At 47.0% G+C, this 19,186-nt stretch overlaps 2 protein-coding genes across 5 annotated transcripts; one reads left to right on the top strand and one right to left on the bottom strand.

Annotated features, from left to right (window-relative positions):
- The first annotated feature begins 1,756 nt into the window (after positions 1-1,756).
- Positions 1,757-3,229, top strand: CYREN (cell cycle regulator of NHEJ). Of its 4 annotated transcripts, XM_063154778.1 has the most exons (4): positions 2,073-2,405; positions 2,576-2,724; positions 2,808-2,880; positions 2,976-3,229. In XM_063154778.1, the coding sequence occupies exons 1-4, from the start codon at positions 2,145-2,147 to the stop codon at positions 3,024-3,026; spliced, it is 534 nt and encodes a 177-aa protein (XP_063010848.1). In that variant the 5' UTR covers positions 2,073-2,144; the 3' UTR covers positions 3,027-3,229. The 4 variants fall into 4 exon arrangements, with proteins under 4 accessions (XP_063010850.1, XP_063010848.1, XP_063010849.1 ...); XM_063154780.1 differs by adding exons at positions 1,757-1,875; positions 1,960-2,026 and having other exon boundaries at positions 2,325-3,229; XM_063154779.1 differs by lacking the exon at positions 2,576-2,724 and having other exon boundaries at positions 2,078-2,478.
- Positions 3,230-3,368: 139 nt separating this feature from the next.
- TMEM140 (transmembrane protein 140) lies at positions 3,369-8,918 on the bottom strand. Its single transcript, XM_063154781.1, has 4 exons — positions 8,452-8,918; positions 6,432-6,550; positions 5,693-5,807; positions 3,369-4,972 (listed from the first exon to the last, which is right to left on the bottom strand). The coding sequence occupies exons 3-4, from the start codon at positions 5,703-5,705 to the stop codon at positions 4,329-4,331; spliced, it is 657 nt and encodes a 218-aa protein (XP_063010851.1). The 5' UTR covers positions 5,706-5,807; positions 6,432-6,550; positions 8,452-8,918; the 3' UTR covers positions 3,369-4,328.
- Between the last annotated feature and the right edge of the window lie 10,268 nt (positions 8,919-19,186).

Below are 19,186 nucleotides of genomic sequence, written 5' to 3'. Positions count from 1 at the left end.
GCTTCCAGCACCACATCTGCACACCAAGGTGAACCAGACATCCAGGAACAAAAACAACTGCGTTTGCTTGGATGTATTGTGTTACCTTGGCATAGGTATCTGCTGCCAACCAGAGCAGAAATTTGAGTCATACTTTGAAATACTTGTGTAGGAGTTCAGAAGCTACATAATGCCCAGCAGGTACCTGATGGTGGAGAGGGGGAGGGAGGCCAGGACCAGTCTGGCCCTGTATAGGGCTCTCTGTCACTGGAGCTGTTTCTTCCCCCTAAGCCCCCAACATCAGGGCAAGTGCTGTGCTCAGGCATTGCATAGCCCTAAGCAGATACATTTCATCTGCTTACACATTGCCATGGAGCTTTCTGCTGCTTGTGTCCTTGGCCTGTACTGGGAGTTTGTGGTACTGTTGTTCCTTGGCAGAGCATACACTGCTGGAAAATGAACAGCCATTCATGAGCCATATGGGTATCCATGCTCACAGACAGCTGTTCAAGGATAACAGTGCTGGATACTGAAATCCTCACTACAGGCATATTCATGCTACAGGTACCTGTTGTCCATGGAGTAACTTGCTCCTGCTGACTACACTCATAACGCCGCCTTCCATTCTCCAAGATTAACAGGTCTCCTGCCATACTGACGTCTAAATACAGGGTTTCCACCTCAGTGGGATATGATACTAATGGTGCAACTGCTCTTCATGCCAGTCTGAGCTAATGTCCCCTCAAATCCAGTGCTGAATTCGAACTGGCTTCAGGAATTCCCAGGGTTAGTCTGGGAGTTTAGAGAGCTCTCAAATAGGAGCCTTTGTTTGCCTCTCAAAAGGCCAAGAAAGATTGTGGCTGTATTCCAAGCCCTGCAGTGCTGACTACATTGCATAGGGGTTTTAGAATTTAGAATTACAAAATTACAGAATGGTCTGGGTTGCAAGGGACCTAAAGCTCTTCTAGTTCCAACACTGCCATGAGCACAGCCACCTTCCACTAGACCATGTTGTCCAAAGCCCCCTTTAATCCGGTCCTGAACGCTACCATGGATGTTACTTTCTTCCAGATGTTATCTTCCAGTCCTCACGGAGGATCAGCTGAGGTTTCTGGATAGAGACTACTCTCAGGTTTGCTTCATAAGTAGGACTATGAGCAACACAAAACCCCCAAACAGGGAAAGAAAGTATAAAAACATGTGCCAGTCCAAGGCTGCTATGCAAAATGATAGTGCATTAGCACAAAATTGATACTGTGCCAGAAACCTGGAGGGAAGGAATGAACATGTTTTGCTAGAACAATGCTCAACATGCTGTATTCCCAGAGGGGCTTTTACCCCATCCTTGGCCCAGGCTCTCCTCTCCTCGCTTCCCGGCACGAGTCCCCGCCGCTCCGGCGGATCGCTGCTGCCCTGCGCGCCCGGGCCCACAGAGGGCGCCCCGGCGGCGGCGGGCGCGCTCAGGGCGGCGTCGTAACCGAGAGCTCGGAGCGGCGGCGGGCCCGGCCCGCCAGGCTGCCCCGGGGCTCGGAGGCTGCACGCCTCGTTCCCAACTCCCCGTCTGCTCCGCAGCTGGCCCAGAGCCGTGTTTGCTCCTTGACGGAGTATCGAGGAACGCGATATTGCCTGCCTGCCTGATCAAACACGGGGCTCTGACGTGACTTGGGTTTTACGGCGGTCTGGGGCTGCTTTTCCAGCTGCCCTGTGTCCCTGTCGGGCGGGAAGCAGCCCCGGTGCGACGGCGGAAGGCGCCCCCGCGGCACCGCCCCGCGTGGGCATGGCGGCTGGGGCTCGGCGGCGGCAGCTCCCGGCCTGGATGGGGGCGGCGGGGGACGGGCGGGCGGCGGCGGCCCCGTCCCCCAGCGCCGGGCGGCGGCGGGCGGCGGCGGGGCGCAGGTAGCGCCGCTGGGGCGGGGGAGAGGCCGGGGCGGCGGGCGGGAGGGCGCTGCCCGCGCTGAGCGTCCCCTGTGCATTGCCCAGGCCCGCGGCGCTGTACTGCATGAACGAGGCGGAGCTGCTGGAGGTGGCCCTGGCGGTCCTGGCCGAGGTGAGCCGGGACCTCTGGGGGTGGGGGCGGCAGGGCTCCGGAGGCCGGGCAGGGAGCGCTGTTGCCCGCGGCTCCCTGGCGGCCCTCTCCGGGCGGGCCGGAGGCGTGCCGGTGCCGCATGGCTTTCCCGGCCTCTCCTCTCTGTCCCAGCGGCGCTGCTGCCTTTGCAAAGCAGAACCGCGGGCCTGGGGCCTGGCGAGGCGTGGCTCACGGGCATGGTGGGCTGCCCTCCTGCTCCTTGGGCGCTCCCGCCGTGAAGTCATGCACGGCCGGCCCTTGTTGTTTTCCCTCCGGTCAGAATCTACAGAGCGAGGAAGGTGAGGAGAAGGCCCGGTCCGGGAGCGAAGAGGAGCAGGAGATCCCGCCAACACCACAGGAGGTTCCTGGAAGCACGGGCAGCACGGATGGAGGCAGTGACCGCGGTCCGGCACTTCCATCCCCTCCTGCTGCTGGTGCTGAAGCAGAGGGGACAGGCGGGGAGAACTCTGAGGACGATGTCCTGAAATACGTCAGGGAGATCTTTTTCAGCTAACATCTCTGACTTCCCAGGAGAAGAGGGCACAATGGGGAGGGTGTCTCCTCCCGCGGCCCTGGGAACGGAGGGAGGAGGGCCTGGAGGGGGCTGTGCAACCATCTGCTGTGTCGGTGCCCTGTGTAGCTGGTAGGATACCCAGGAAGGCCAGGGGGAAAGGAAGGAGGTATTCAGTTCTCCCACTCTGTGCTGGGCTCAGTGGGATTTGGCTCCAGATTAGGATGTGTTTGATTCTGTTTCACATTTCAGAGCATGGACAGATAAAAGAAGACATTCGGGTTTCTGTGAGGATCCCTTTGGTGGGTTGGTGTTGGGCATGGAGGTAAGCAGGGAGCTGCTGACCTGGAAGACCTTTGCTGGCAGAGCTACATGGTCGTGGTTCAGCCATGAGGCTCCCTTGTCCTTGTGGTCCCTCAGTCACAGCTGCAGCGGGGCCTGGCAGGCTGTTCCCATTGGGCCTGGGGCTGAGTTTGCCTCCAGACTGCAGCTGTCTTCCCAATGCTGAGGAACATGAACGGGAGCAGACTGGCATGTATGGGAGCAGACTGGCAGTGGCTGGAACTGCCCTGAGGGGGCTGACCCCGTGGCAGTGTGCATGGGGGTCTGGGAAGGGATGAAGATGGCTCAGTGTCCTCTTCCTAATCAAAAAAAAAAAGGACAAACAAACAACATGAGGCCAGCTGTGAGAGCATGTATTGAAATGAAGAATTGGTCAAATCAGCATCACCAGCCTCATCCACACCAAGGCTGAAGCAAGAGAAAACAGACCCTCATGTCCCTTGAAGCAAATTCACTCAGCTGCAAAGAATATCACTGTTAAGCAGGCATTCTTTATTTACATAAATTCTCGCAGCCACTGGATGAATTAATGCAGCATGTACTTACAAAGCTGTTACATATTCACTACACAGAAAATCAATAACATAAAGCTCCGGTTTTGAAAAATGATTATATGAATTGGAGTTAACCGTCTCAGTCTTTTCTGCCATCTAGTGTCCTGTAGGGGTTATTACTACCCCCTGTAGGGGTTTTGCTGGTCGTTGAATCGTCTTCTTCACTTGTCCTTTTATTGCGTGCTTACTTGGTGCATGCTCAGTCTGTTATCTTGTTTTCAAACTACAAACCTGCTTCTTTCTGGTGTTACTTCTGTATCGTCCTAGATGGACGATACAGAAGTATCATCACAGCCTTGAAGGTTGGTTGTTGATTGGCTGTTTATTTTAAGTGATATGTATCCTGTCTAGTTATGAAGAAATTACCTACTTGGTTACATTTTCCTGAACATTTGTTAGTTCCTAGTTAAACATAAGGTACAGATCCTGTTTTCAAACTCCCTTTTTTATATGGCAGGGTCAAATGTAGTAAAAGCATTTTGTTAGTTAATTACAGATTTAATCACACATTGTGAGGTACTAGCAACTTTTTTTACATAGACTAGGTATGAACAGAGGGCTGTGCCCACTGGTAGCTGGTTCTGCTACCTTCACTGCTCTTTCTGCTACCTTCACTGCTCTTTGGGGCCAGAAGTGCTGTCACTGATGCTGTGCCCCAAACTGAGGGGTGTTACACACTGTTGTACCTGGGAGGCTTCTGTGCTGTGGCTGTCATCTGCTGCCAGGTTGATGCAGGAATGCTGCACACAGCAATGTGCCAGAGCATGGCTGGACATGAGCCTTTGGACTGGGAATCAGATTTTTGCTAGGGAGTAAAGCTGTATATGGATTACAATTTTAAATCATGTTACCAATAGCTCTTGCATCTTCTTCACTGTCAGATCTCAGTGGGCAGGGCCTCCTCAGTTAAGAGGTTTTCACACATATGTGTATGCTTGGGCCAGCTGAGGTACACAGTGACAGTGAGAATCTGGAGCAGTAGCAGAGCCTGAGTCCCAAGCAGTGCCAGGAAGCCTCCAGTGAAATCAGAGGGATGAATCCAGTGTGAGGTTTGCAAAAGAAACATACCCAGGCCTCCAGACAGGATTATCATCTTGATGAAGAGTATGATGCGAATCATCTTCCATCCCTCTCCCCGCCCTTTAAATGTGGAATTCACATTTAAAACAAAAGGGATGTGGAAGAGGATGAAGACCAGGCAGGTATACACACAAACCCTGGCTAGTCCCAGTTGTAGTGGACTGATGCCCATTGCCTGCAGATGCTGGGTGTCCAGGCACTGCAGCTGCCCAGCTGTACCATTCCACAGGCAGAAGTTGTAGAAGCCAATGCATTTGTCAGGGAGGTTCACCAGGTTCCCGGCCTCGTACAGCAGAGCGTAGCACATCAGGGCCAGGGTCCCAACAGCCTCCAGTAAAGCCAGCACGGGCAGCAGGTTCTTGGCACACCACTGTGGCAGCACACCCATCCTGGTGCCTGCATGCTTTCTTGCTATCATGGTAAGAGCTGCTGTGGGGATGCCTGTTGGAAAACATGAAGGGGGGACCCCTCAGTCGTTGCCTCTTATGGCACCCTTCCCAAGATGGGCTCTGAGCCTTATGGCTGGGGTCTGGGGACTCCCCTTGCAAACAGAACAGGAGTGTCTCAGTCCTGCCTAGGACTGTGCTGCACATGTGTTACTGCACTGTGAGCGGGGTGCATTTGCTGCACTTCTGGTCACAGCAAAGGTGTGACCCATGTGTGGACCAGTACTGGGAGAGAGTATGACTCAGCTCCACACATGCCCTTTGCATCATGATCTCACTGGAAAAGAGGCATTTGTCAGCAAACTGCAGGGATGGGAGGAGAGAAAAACTGCTGTCTGGTAAGAAGCATGATAAGAGCTGTTCTGGGATAATGCCTTTCTTTCAGCTTTTATCAGACAAGGACATCCCTTTTGATCTTTGGACTACTGAGTAAGGTGCAGACGTGACAGGAGCTGAACTGCAGGGCTCCCCTTGTCTCCTTGCCCTTGTCCTATAGGTCTGGAACACCCAGTGCCATTGATATGGGTGTGAAATGGGTGGCCATTTCCAGCATTTCCACCTGGAGCTCTGCTACCCACTGAGCTGGTGGACATGGTGCTCCTCTGTCTCGGTTGCCTGGGGAGCAGTGCCCTACCCAGACAGGCAGGTGCCAAGCTCAGAGGGGCACCCTGGATCCTCCTGCAGCCATTGGGAGATGGGTGCTACTGAGACACACCTGTGATTGCCATCCACCTTGCTCCTCTCTCAGCCTGGTTGGCAAAGCCGACTCTGCTCCTCTCCCCAGAATGTGTACTGTCCTCTAGTGCCGTCCTGCAGGCTTCTGCTTCACGCTGAAAAACAGGGAAGTGGCATCAGGAAAGGCTGTCACTGCCTGCAGAGTCACATGGCATTGAAGCACTCTCCAGCCAGGTCTGCAGAGAGGCACAAACACAGGACTCAAGGGACCTTGGCTTCAAGCCCAGCCTTGGGCTTGAGGCTTTGCAATTAACTCTTCCTCCCTCTGACAAGCTGCAGCTGCTGAGAATAATTTACCACTTTCCTTTAAGAAGTTCACATTGGCCCTACTGTCCCCTTCCACTGCCTATTACCCAGTGGTATATTATTTACTTAAGAATTGGACTCTGGGTCCCTTCCTGTTCAGAATAGTCTGTGAGTCTGTGATAACCTGGATATCCTCCTAGACCATCAGCCAAAGGTGATTATGAATTTGGTACAGCCTGTGAGTTTTTAGAGTGCCAGAAGAGACTCTAATAAATCTGTACTCAGTGCCTGGTGGTGGTGCTGCTGACTAGAGACCCTTCAGCATTCCCCTCCCACTCCTCATCTCTCCCTGGAAACTTGGAAGTGGGGCACCTCTGTTTAATGAGCACAGAGATGAAGCTTCTCAGTCCCAAATTTCTCCCAAGAGAAGCACACACACAGCATGGAAGGGGCTCACAGCATCAGATACCAACCTGTCCACTTCCCCTGGTTGCTTTTCCCTCACTTCTTGTAGCCTCCCTTGGAGGGCTTCTTCTCAAAAGGCTTCTGGAGAGACTGGAAGCTCACATGGAGGATGCCCATTTTTCTGAACCTGCAATGAAGACACAAGCAACCAGGAAAATATCTGTGCTTGGGCACAGGATGTGCTGCAAAATGAGACCTCTGGTGAAATGTAATTCACCATGGTTTCTCTTTCCCCTAGTGTTGTTGCTTGGTTTGTCTCACATATGGTCTCCTGCATCCAGGCATTGCTGCTCTTCCTCTCCCTGTCCTGCAAGGGCTCACACCACTCATTGTTCTTCCTGCTGCCCTGCCTTACCCTGAGAGGAAGAACAAGCTGCACTTGGAGGGAGCTCTTGGCTGCCAGACCAGGTCTACAGGGATTTCTGCAGCCCAGCTGACTCTTGGCCCTGCCTGCCCACCCACCAACCCTTGCTGTTGTATTTATTTAGACCAGTTTCCTAGGGAAGGCAGGCTTGTAGAAAGGTGGCTTTTTGTTCAGTCATCTCATGCTCACTCCCTTGGTATTCATAAAATGTACAAGTTATCAAAATTTGTCCTAGTTGCACATGTTTACTAGAGAGAGGACAGAGAATTAAATTCCCATCAGGTTTATGGTAACATATGGCAGGGGTGGAGGACAGCCACCTCAGAGACCCTGTGCTGCTGCGTGATCTCTGCATGCATGGGGACCTGGGCAAAGCCCATGGTACCTCTGCCCTCTCCTCTGCTTTGAGGCTCATGTGTGTAAGGACATATTTTCCCAACGATGTCCCTCTCTTCTTGGTTAAATTGCTGGCATCTTTGCCTCCTGCTGCCTCCCCAGTAGGTAAATCCCTGTCCCTACGTGTGACTGATAGGACCAGAAACATGCCTGGGACGGCCCTGTGCCCGCTGGATGGAGAACTGGCCTGGAGGCAGTGAAGGCTGAGACCTGGCACACAGATAGGACATTGGTGAGCTCTGCAGTTCATCACTGAGGCAGGTTTAGCAGCAGCCTGGCTGAGAAGCGAGAGACAAACAGGAAAGAGCTCTCACCCAGCGTACAGCTTGGGTTTTCCCAGACAGTCTCACTGCCTCTAAGGAGGTGTCTGTGCCTTTGGATGGGAAACTCTGTGGCTCTTCCTCAAAGGTGCAAGAAAGGGGAACCTGAACATGGCACAGCGAGCCCCAGCCTGGAGTCAGCATCCTTGTTCCTGGACTGGCATTGATGGAAACACTGGGTTTCACCATAGCAGAGCTCTGTGTCTCAGTCTCCCGGCAGAGACAGGCCCCGTGGGAATGGCTCAGGAGCTCCCTGAGGTCTCTGTGTGGGAGATAAGGCTCCTAGGCAGCCTCTGTGCTTTTGGGACTGCCTTCCCTCTGCTGCTCACAGGCAGTGGGCACCCTTGCCAGGCTGGGGCTGTGCCTTCCTCTGGCAAGGAGCTGGCGGAGCCCCTGGGCAAGGGGACAGGAGGGCACACAGCCCTGGCACAGGATCTGTGCAGGGACAGGCATCTCTGTGAGCCGCTGGATGCCGCTGCCATGGGGCTGAGTGCAAAGAGGCGAGGGAATGGGCATTTCCTTTGGCACTGTAGAGCCCCCCAGACTGCTTGACTTTCCTGTCTCCCCTCTCCCTGGCTGCTGAGGGAAGAAATGCTGTACAAGAGTAATGGGAAAGCGTCATGCTTTGGACATGACACTCTTCCATCAAGACATCTGTCCTGTCCCTTCCCCACCTCCCCACCCCAGCTATCCGGATCGTGTTTCCCCCTCAGGGAGGATAAGCTGCGGAGAAACCATGGGTGAAGAAATGCCATGACAAGCTAAGGATGGCTGGTACACAGAAACCAACCAGCAGCAAATGGGACAGACTGTGGGGGAACTGCCTTTAAAGAGTCTTAAAGCAGGGGAAGGACCCTCCAAGACATCTGCACCCTGCAACACCACTTCTGGCAGTCCTCCCCAGTGCCAGTGACATTAGAAAGCGGGGTCTCAGTGCAGGATACTCACGGGCTGCCCATGTGGGTGGGAGCGGAGCTGGAACACGCTGCGGAGGGCTGTGGTGCCGGGATAGGACGCAAGCGGTTCTGCGGCTGCTGGCGGAGCTGCGCCGGCCGCGGGCTGTCCCCAGCCTGTTTTTGTGACGTGAAGATCGCTATCTCTGCTTTCTCTTTCGGTTCTGAGGGCCGTGCTGTTTCCCGATATAGAGTCAGCTGCCTCTGACCAAGAAAACAAGCCAAGCCCAGCTCCACAACCTGCGCCAGGCTCGGGCTTGCGTTTCCTTTCCTTCTCCCTGCTGTGCTAACCAGCGCGAAAACCTGACCGGGCTAAGCTCACCCAGATTGCCGTGCTCGAGTAGCTTGGGTGTCCGTGAGGGCTTTGATTAATTTGTTTAGTTTTGTTTGGACACTTCTTTAGAGGTGACTGACCGTCCCAGCACGGATGTCAGTACCTCAGCACTGCCCTTCGTGCACTTTGGACACGGTTCCCTCCCTCCCTCCGTCCCGGTGCTTCCCAGACACGGCGTGGCCGCAGCTCCCTGCCCGCAGCCGCTTATGCAGGCACAGAGCAAGGTGCCAAGGTGCCTGCTGCTTCAGGGAGCCACTGACACCTCCAGTCATGGAAGGGACACAACTCTCCTGCCCTTAGTCCTCCTGGGCCGGTCTGGAGCTGTTAGTCCCACCAGCACTCTTTGTGGTGGGGTTAGCCCTCCTCTGTGTGCTGGGGCTTGATGCATGTGGGACACCTAGCCATTGTGAAAGATGCGTATTTTATGATTGGGTTTTTGCAAGTATTAAAAAGAATATTAGATGTGTTGTGTTAGAAAGTAATGCTGTGTTAATTCTCTTAAGCAGTGTGCTAAATACAGTTTTAGGTTATAAAAAATGTTAAAATAGAAACTATGCTATTTTGGATACTTTTTTTTTTTAAAGAAAGGACTCACAGCGAGATAGAAGCCACAGGACACCTAAATCTTTCAGAGAAAGGGAATTTATTGCCCTCTCAGCAGAAGAAACGAACTTCTTCCCGCCTTGAAGGCACTGTTAGGATTCAGAGGAAGAAGTTGACCATGACCAGATAGAATCCTGTGTTTGAATGGAATTTATGCATCATGTATGAAGTGTATGAATATGCATCAGGCTATTGCTTTTAAGGGTTAATCCTTTGTTAACAGGTGTCCTTTTCCGGGCTCGTGCTGCCCAGAAAAAGCTACCCGGACATCCATAACTCTTTGTCTCTACTGTGTCATATTGTCCTAATTCAAATTGTCCAAATTATTATTACTCTAATTGTATTACTATTTTTATAACCATTTTATTACTATTAAACTTTTAAAAATTTAAAAAACAAGCAATTGGCATTTTTCACACCATGGAGCTGATTTTCACATCATAATTCCATGCTTAGGCATGATCTAGAAATGTCCATGTGGTACACATGTTGTGAGCCTGTAATACAGGCACTCACATCCAAGAGCACAAAGTAAGTGGAAAGAAATACAGGGGGAAGTCCTAAGAGAAGCTCAGTGAACAGAGGCATGCAAGTGGTGGTGGGGGGTTGCCTTCCAATGTGCCTCTGTGTGTGGGATAACTCAGCATGGAGAGGGACAGGGGTCTGCATCAAGGAGTTCAGCTCACGGGTGGCTTAGGCAGGGGTTCTGGTGGGTGGGGACAGAAATCTTGCAGCAAATGAAGTCCAGCAGTCCAGAGCTGCTGAGCTGAAAGGGGAGAAGGAAGCCTTGGGGCTGAACATGGCCATCTTCTAGCACTGGGGCTGATGGCTGGGAAACGGAGGGATAAGAGACTTCTGAGGCAAGACCTCTGTTCCAGTGAAATAAAACTCTTTGGTAGGGGTGTGTTTGTGCTCCCAAGAGGGAGGGGTCTTGCCCTTTGGGAACAGGATTAATTTTTCTGTCATTCAGGGAGAAAAAGGGTATATAATTTTGATGTGGTGATCAACCAGCTCCTTAGCTGATCTCAGCACCACAAGTGAAGCTGCTGTTTCACTGCCATGGGTAGAAGGCACAAGCAGCTCCTTCAAAAATATCCTTGCTTTCACACTGGGGTCCTGTTTGCTGGGGTAATCAGGATGACTGCCACACTGGGTCTGCTCTGCCATGCAGAGCATTTCTCCCTGGAGTGATTGTTCCCCTGCTTGACTTCCAAAATTTTGGAATTACTGACTTCTGTACCCTTAGGAGGTGATGTTGAAAAAGTTTAAATGTTTAAAATACGCCATTTGGGAATGTTGCTCTTGGAGTGTGGCATCTCACTGGCCAGAGCTGGTTGCCTGATTGTGCCTCTGTGGCAGAAGCATTTTTCAGTGTTTCCTGAGGAGCCCCATGTCTCCTCCCCAGCAGGGTCTCAGTCTCTGCTGCTTTTAATGCCTCCTGGGATGCCATAGCTGCCAAAAGGGAGAAGTCCAGTCCAAATCTGACTCAAGACTTGCCTTTGGTCCCAACTGACCTTCTGACTCTGGGGGCTTCCTTCCACACCTTTGGCTGCCTCTCTAGCAGGCAGTTCCCCTGCCTGCTCCTTCCAGGTGTTTGGGCAGGGAAGACTGTGCCTGAAGGCTGGGCAGGATGCAGTTTGCCTTTCCATTCCCCTTCCTGGAGATGTTTTACAGGTGTGCTCTGCCTGCCTCTTGGGCTTCCAATGCCCAAGTCTGATGATGGAGTGGCTGGGAAGGACAAGTCTCAGGGGGATGATGTGAGCAGGGAATGATCATCAGCATGTCCCTTGGAGAAGGAATGGGAAGGGGGAGGAGAAAGAGAGCAGGGCTTCTAGCTGTGTGTGCCTGGAGGTAGGAGAGACTGGATGGAGTGTTTGGGCTGCTGGGTCCTGTTTTCTATGGGTGGGAAAGAAGAGCATGTTCCAGGAGCCAGCTTCTGCTGAATTCCTGTGTGACTCTTGCTTCCTGGAATTGTTTCCTGAAATGGACATAATTTTTGCATGCATTAGGAAGATTTATGTGGTTTTAAAGAGGAATTAACTGTTCTGCAGTTCTTGATTTCTCATTTCTCATTGTGCAGTTAAAGCAAACACTCAGCAGTCTAGTAATATTATTATTATTAAGGAAAGTATGAGATGAACTGGGACTTTGCAAAATTTTTTACCCTTCAGTTTTAAAAGTAAACTACTACACTTTATCCCACATATGATTCTGTGGGGTAATACTCCAGTCTGGCTATAAAACACAGAAACACAGGAAAAAAAAAGAAGAGCTGGGATATTTATTTATTTATTTGTTTGTTAAACTTCCTCTAAGCAATGCCCATTCCGGGAAAGCCTAGAAGAATGTGATCTGTTACATTTCACCCCTTGGTTACTGTACACGATATCTAGGAAGGAAATCTGCAGCTGGGGGAGGAGCTGCCAAGCCTGCAAAAACATTTAAAGGGACATTCTTTATTAATTCTCCTCTTTGGCAGGCAAGCTCTTACTGATCATAACACTGCAATATACTCAACTGTACCGTGCTTAAACTGTACTTGAACTCTGCTTACCGGCACTGCCTGTCCCACAGAGGCCAATTCCAGCTGTAATGGTCTGTGCAAGCACCTCCCCTCACAGAACCGCTGGGTGAGGTCCATGGTCAACAGGTGAGGTGAGCCAGGTCTGACAGTGTATGGGGTGGTTTGTCCCTTGAGAAACACAGAATATTTACAACATTTGTTAAAACCTTTTATTCTAAGCAAAGAGGTGCCTTTACAGTTGATATTGAATTTCATTAATCATATTTAGCCCAATGAGCACACTATTACAAATGCATGCATCCTACTGCCAATAGGAGAAAATATTTTTTAACCTCTCTGGAATTTGCCTTGGGTTTGTTTTTTCTCCACTGAGATTGTTGTCAATCAGTAAATCATAATGTAGTAATGTGATGAAGACAGTTTAAATTACAGGAAAAAGAGCTCTTCCAAATGCTGAGATTGAAGGAAATCCAGCCAAAGAACTCTGTACTTCTCTTTGTGGAACATACCCTTTACTGAGGTTTGAGGTTATAGAAAAAAAAAGGCTTATTGGTATTTAAAGAATTAAACAAACTTGTAATGTTTACTTTCTTTCACTGGCTCAGGTACTTGAACTATCTTAGGTTGAGTATCAGTGCCTTGAGTCTGTGAAACAGAGTTTCTGAAAAAAGAATAGAAACAGGAATGAATAATTATGACTAACAAGTTCCAAAAGACTGGGTGACAAAGAGGTATTATCTATCAGTCAGCCACTTTAGGGACTGTTCAGGGAGTGTACACCAGGCTGGGACAGGGGAATCTTGGTAAGAGTTCAATAACTAATGGGAGAAAGTTACCATGTAAAGGCTGGTATTTTTCTTTGGGTGACAAAAATTTTTGTTTGTGTAAAGTTACACTGATTAAAATAATGTTTTATATATCTGTCTCTGGTCAGAAAAAAAGCCCCAAACAGCCACAGCATGTTGCTCCTGGGGTGAAAAATACAGGTAATTTTGCTTTCATGACTTCTGCTCTTAGCCATGCTGTGAAAATGTTCTCCTGATGTTTTAGGGTGTTTTCTCTATGGTGTCTTGGTGAACATTTTGATTCATAGGGGAATATTAGAGTTACAAATTAAAAAAGCCCCATAACCCAAACCAATAATTGTAAATAAACATGATAATCACAATGCCAGAAGGAGTACATGTAAGAAAGCTGCTCAAGGCTGAATCCTTTATGCTGTTCTTTTCAGAAAATATTTATGAACCTGGACACAAACATATCATATTGACCAGGGAGCCCACTTCCCACTCAATATGGCTTGTTTATTTTTAGTCTGGGAACTGGACAGCTATGCTTTCTCAGTAGTATTAATTGCCACTGCTCTGTTTTTCATATGTTTGGGTTTCTGAAAAAAATTATTGTCATAAAATGCCAAAAGTCAAGAAATGCTGGTCTACCTCTTGAACCAATGAGAGCATTAACAAAGCAGTCAGCATTATAAAGTGCATGTACATAAAAAGAATATTACCCATTGAAATATCAATGTGACTTCTTTCCAAATAACAGTTTGCTTTCTCTAGGCAACAAGAACAGTGCTCCTATTTTACATCTTGAGGCCATACATTTTTCTAGGCTGAACATCAGCAAAGTGTTGTTGAGGGCTACGTACATCTCCAGCATGAATTTCTGTCAAAAATTCTACTGCAGCTGTGATATTCCTTGCTATTCACCTTTTGTCAAATGCCTTTATCAACTTTCATCAAGATCAACAACAGAAATTTTGTTAAGTCTTTTGATCTAATAAACTTAGTCACTGAAGTAGATCCACATGGGGAAATGCACATACATAATCATGAGAAGAAGAAAAGTTGTTTCTTGAAGGGATCATGATCGATTTGATAAACTGTTGTTACTTGCTTTACATAGTAACAGCATCACCCTGACATGTTTTGCTTCTGGTACACATCCAGCAAAAGAACTTTATTCATTGCCTGAAAGATGTATGAATGCAATGCATACAATTTCATTGCATGAAATGTGTCTTTGCTTGCATTTTAGCACCAAAATGACAGAACAGGACCTAGTGAAGCTTGGCATGACAAACAGTTTTGCAATGTATACTGCTGTTTATAGGTCTTAGCAAGCATAGCCTTACATAGCCTCAGGCTCTTAGGTGGCCAAAGTGGGGTTCAGTCCTGAACATCTCCTCCTCTGCTAAGTTTTCCTTTTTTCTGTTGTTTATTTACAGTACTTATGTCACAACAGGAAGCAACAATTTCCAGGAACTATTATTGTTGGCTAAATTTCATCCCCAAGCTTTCTAAAAGTCGTTTACTCACAGGAGTTTGCTTTGCATGTCTGTGGGAAACCTCTTGAGTAATAGTATGTTAATCACAAGCATGAAATAAACAAACACCAAGTAAACAAGGAGAAAAACATGCTTCAACCCTTTTTATCTCAGCAAAACAAGCAAATACAGGTTACAGAAAAATAAAATGTCTCCTTGTCTGTCGCAGACATCTTTTCATTAAAAATCCTTCTTTACGATTTTTCCCTTCTGAGAAGCTGAGAGGCCCCAGAAACAAAATGTAAACAATGAATATCTGCTGCTGTGGAATGCAACAGGTGGATCTGTGATTAGTCTCTTGTGGATGTTTGGAATTAATGGCCAATCACTGCAGAGCTGGCTCTCTCTCTGTCTGAGCCACAGACCTTTGTTGATTCATTATTTTCTATTCTTAGCCTAGCCTTCTGATGAGAACTTTTTCTTCTATTCTTTTTAGTATAGTTTTAACGTAATATATATCATAAAATAATAAATCAAGCCTTCTGTAACATAGAGTCAGATCTACATCTCTTCCCTCATCCTAAGACCCATGTGAGCACTGTCACACTTGTCATCCTCCTGTGAAATCGCTCTTTAAATCTGAGGCCACATTTGCCTATGAGCTTAGATGTAGGCAAAGTACAAGTGACACCAAAGAACAGAGCATGATACTCCTTGTGCTTAATGCTTGTGCCCTCCCCATCCTGACCCTGGGACTGCTTAGTCAGCTGTGCTGCAGAAGCTGGCAGGTGACAGCCACCTTCCTTGGGACAAAAACTGCCTCCTGGATGATCAGGGTTAAGCTACAGGGAAAGTGAATACTTCTGGTCTGCGCTGCTCGTCTGACTTGTTCTCTGACGATGCATCAAGATCACAGAACTGTCACAGAATCACAGAGTGGTCTGGTTGAAAGAGACATTAAGGATCACTTAGTTCCAAATCCCCTGCCATGAGCAGGGACACCTTCCCCTAGACCGGGTTGCTCCAAGTCCCACCTAACCTACCTTGAGCACTTCCAGGGATAAAGCACCAACAGCTTCTCTGGCCAACCTGTTCTGGTGAGTCTTCACCCTCATAGTGAAGATTTTTTCCTAATATTTAATCTAAGTTTTTTCACGTGTCTTTTTATTTCTTTGTGTTTCAGGCACCAGTTGTGTAGCTCAGATCTTGATTTCTATACTGTGGACATCTTAAATTTGATGATATAGATCCAACCTATTAATGTTTCCCAAAAGAGAAGTGTACAAAGGTTTTGTTCCCTAATAAATGACCATGTTATGGCCACAGCTCTTCATAACACACAATGCTCACCTCTCTAAAATCACCTGCACCTCTGATCTCACAGTCTACACAGAAGGAGTGTTGGAACCCTAGATTTTAAACTTTCTGTGCTGAAAGGCACAGACCCACAAGGGAACACTACATTTAACCTGAAGATGTGGAGAAGGCTTCCAAAATTGATTGATAACCCTAGAACTGCAGGTGTGTAGTTAGTTAGAAGTGTATATCCCAGAATAGAAAACTTCAAGTTTAAAGTTTTAAAATATAGTAATAAATATGAAAGAAAATGAAAGTTTTAAGGCAGAAACAGGTTGTTCTTTACTTTCTTCTTCCTTCTTCATAAGTTTAGGTGATATTTTGTAACTAAACAGAAAAGTCCACATTGTGGGCTTCAAAGGATTAGTTATTGAGTTGAAAAGGAAAATAATCTAGGTATCATTTCTTAATTGGATAGTTTAACCTTAAAAGACCTTATAACAAGAGATAGTTAATTATTTTGTACCTTACTAATGAAAGACTGCAGAACTCACAGCTATGAGGCTGTAACACTAATAAGAAACAATAAACATCTAAGTCTGGATATGAACTCTTGTCCCAAGTTCAATCCCAGCTCCAGAGGAGCTGATCATGTTTAATAGGTGTATTGTTTGGTCAGCATACAGATCCTTGCTCTGCTGTCAGTTACCCTGAACTTCACCACTTTGGCTAAAAGCAATCAGAATAGTGTCTTCCATGGTTAACGAAATAAGGTTTACACAGACCAAATAATGCACCTTTCACTGTGCCTAGATTGATCTGCAGAATGAAAGGCTGCAGAAAAAACAGCATATTGATTTGAGTGATGCAATAGACCAAGCTCTGTATCACTACAGTTTTTTTCTCCTCAGAAAGGCCACCTGGCACAGATACAGTGCTTTGTTTCTTCCAGTGAGCTGCCTATTAAGATTTGATTATAAAGTTTATGTGCAATATTTTAAAAAGTGTTAAATTGAATAGTGTGACTCTTGAAAGTCCAGTTTAGTAACAATTCTAACACTTACTCTGTCATTCTTTATGAGATACAGAGAAGATACAATAAATTGTGGCATATCTGAATAGTTCTAAGTTACCTGGAATTCCAGTTTAACACATCAAAATTCAGGACATTGGAATTTACCCTTGCTTGCTGTTTTACTGCCTTCTCATGTTCCTTCAGGCATAGATAAGAGTAAGAAATACCACAAATTTAGTTTATTGCTTAGAGAAAGCCATTATCAAATTTATTATTGCTATAAACTTACAGCCTATTATGTTTTTTACAGCTGGACTAATGAGGCAGGAGAAGAAAGAGTGTAGGGAAAACCTCCTTTTCCTGATTGTTATTTACACAGTAGTCCAAGAATACATTGTGGAAATACTGTCCTTTGCACTCCAAGTCTTTCAAATGGAAAGGAGTGTTTTGTCTGCAGCCTGAAGCATCAGTGTCCTATAAGTTAGGGATCTACAGGCCAAAGCATTCATTTGAAAGAAAATGAACATCATCTAATACAGGCTGTAACAAGGTGAAAAACATTAATTGTATTAATTCCGATGCTGGCTTTCTGCACAAGAGTCTTTTTTGTGTTAGTTTGTTATACAAGTTAACCTGGAGAGATTTAGTTTACTGGTTTAGGGTTTAGTTTAATACCAGAAGGTTTAATTTTATATCCATCAATGCCTTTGTGAGTAGAAGTCTGCACAAGAAATCAAAGCCATTTGTAGCAAAACATACAGCAAACTTGGCAATCTTTGCTATCAAAAGGACATCTGGGATCTATTCTAAACCTAACTTAATTCTCAAAAGTGGCTGTATGCCAGAAAAGAAGAAAATGAAAGAAATAAGGAATAGGATAAGTAAACTTTTGCAGAGGACATGGGGAGAAGTAACTGAAAATGTCTTGAAGAACAAGACATTGTTCTTTTCTACTCTTTTACTCTGAAGATATTACCAGAAATGAGATAATATATTAAAAGAAAACCTGCACAATATTGAAATAAAAATAACTCATTCTGAAAAGAAACTTTATCTAAAAGAAGCAATCAGAAAGGCTTGGGTGCAGTGCAAAGATGTAAACAATACCAAAACAATAAGGGACACAGAGACATCAAACTAACAAAGATATAGTGGAAAAGAGAATAGGGTATTCTAAAGGGAAAGAAAATAGAATTACATTTTGACCATGCTTTAGTTATACCAGAGGGAAGGGGAACATTTCTTCACAATAGATCTGTGTTTGAAGTGCAGCTCCTGGCCTATTAAAATACAGAGGTGATTTCCCACAATCAAAGCACCTGGATTAAATATAGGTACTACTTTCAAGACAAAGGCAACTCCTGCAGGAGTTGAGCTTTACTTGAGTCACCAAGAATGAAATCCATAAAGCCCTTTGTTGTCCAGGAATTCTCAGTTCCCCCTGGATGCACCCTCACTGTCACTATTGCAGCCTTCTGCTCAGCGCCCTTGCCACTTTTGGAGGGGGGTAGTGGTGGTGATAGTTAAAACTTACACTGTGTTTCACAGTGAGCAGTATAAGATGTGAACCTTGCAGAACTTAGACACCACTGGGCCTTCAGAGATGGCCACCAGGTGCTCCTGCAGGTTGTTGAGGTGTAAGGATAGTAGTGGGCAAAGTAGCAGGTGTCTTGGTCAGGCAACTGGAACATCCAAGTGAGGGAGAAATAGTAATGTCTGTCTTGCCCTGCACTGTTTTTGCAATTCTTGATTTATTTCCAGTCCTTTACCAGCCATTTCTTGTGCTGTTCCTTAGTGCTGGTTTCTGAGTGCAGCAGGGGCCACAAGCCACGTTTGTACAGGCTGTTTCCTTGCTAAAGCTGTCAGCAGTGAAGCACTAAAACATCTCTGCCTGCACCTTGCTTGCTTGGAAGCAGCACCACTGTGTGTGTGTGTGTGTGCGCTTGTGTGGAGGTTGGTGTGGGGTCAGCAGTACTCAAACACAGAATTCGTAGGCAGAGAGCAGACAAACAGTGGGATGCTGGCTAGCACTGTGGCATGAGGTAGTGCCAAACAATGTGCAAGGCCATGAAGAAGCACCCTGCAGTGAACCAGGTGCAAATCTGATTCACAGTGTTATAAATCTAAGTCTAAGCAACAGCTGGGAGAAGATCCTTAATCTCACCAAGCATGGCAGTAATGCAACTGGTGTCTTGATTAAAACTCTTAGTAATAACTAGAGTTTCTTAGAACATTCTCCACACTATGCTTTCAAAGGAGGTGCTTAAGGAATTTGTTGAGTTTGTGTGTATGATGATCACCTAGAGAACACATTCAGTGCCAAGCAAACACCCATGTTCTACTGCAGCTTGATGTTTGCTGTCCCAGCAATTACTAAATTCTTTTAACTCCCTGCAGGTCATTCCTCAGGAACAGGAGGGACAACTGGCCACACTTCAAGGCAGCAGTTTTCTTCCCCTTGGTTGGAAAGTTTCATTAATGAAGGCTGAGAATCACAACACCACAACACCCACATTTCTGGAGAGCTGTACAGGCTGAAATAAGGTTCACTTCCAGTGGCTTGTGCACGAAGTTCAAATCAGTAATTAATTCATGGAAAGCTGCATTTTTAAAGAATAGCAACTAAAAGATTGTAAGAGAAATCCCTGTCCTTGTTTGCAGAAAGGCAGGGAGCTGAGGTTCAGAGTGC

This window comes from Melospiza melodia, chromosome 4 (genome assembly GCF_035770615.1).
Source record: "Melospiza melodia melodia isolate bMelMel2 chromosome 4, bMelMel2.pri, whole genome shotgun sequence".
In the NCBI taxonomy this organism is placed as follows: Eukaryota; Metazoa; Chordata; class Aves; order Passeriformes; family Passerellidae; genus Melospiza; species Melospiza melodia.
Note: the sequence above shows the minus strand (reverse complement) of the source record. Positions and strands in the feature narration are given on the sequence as shown.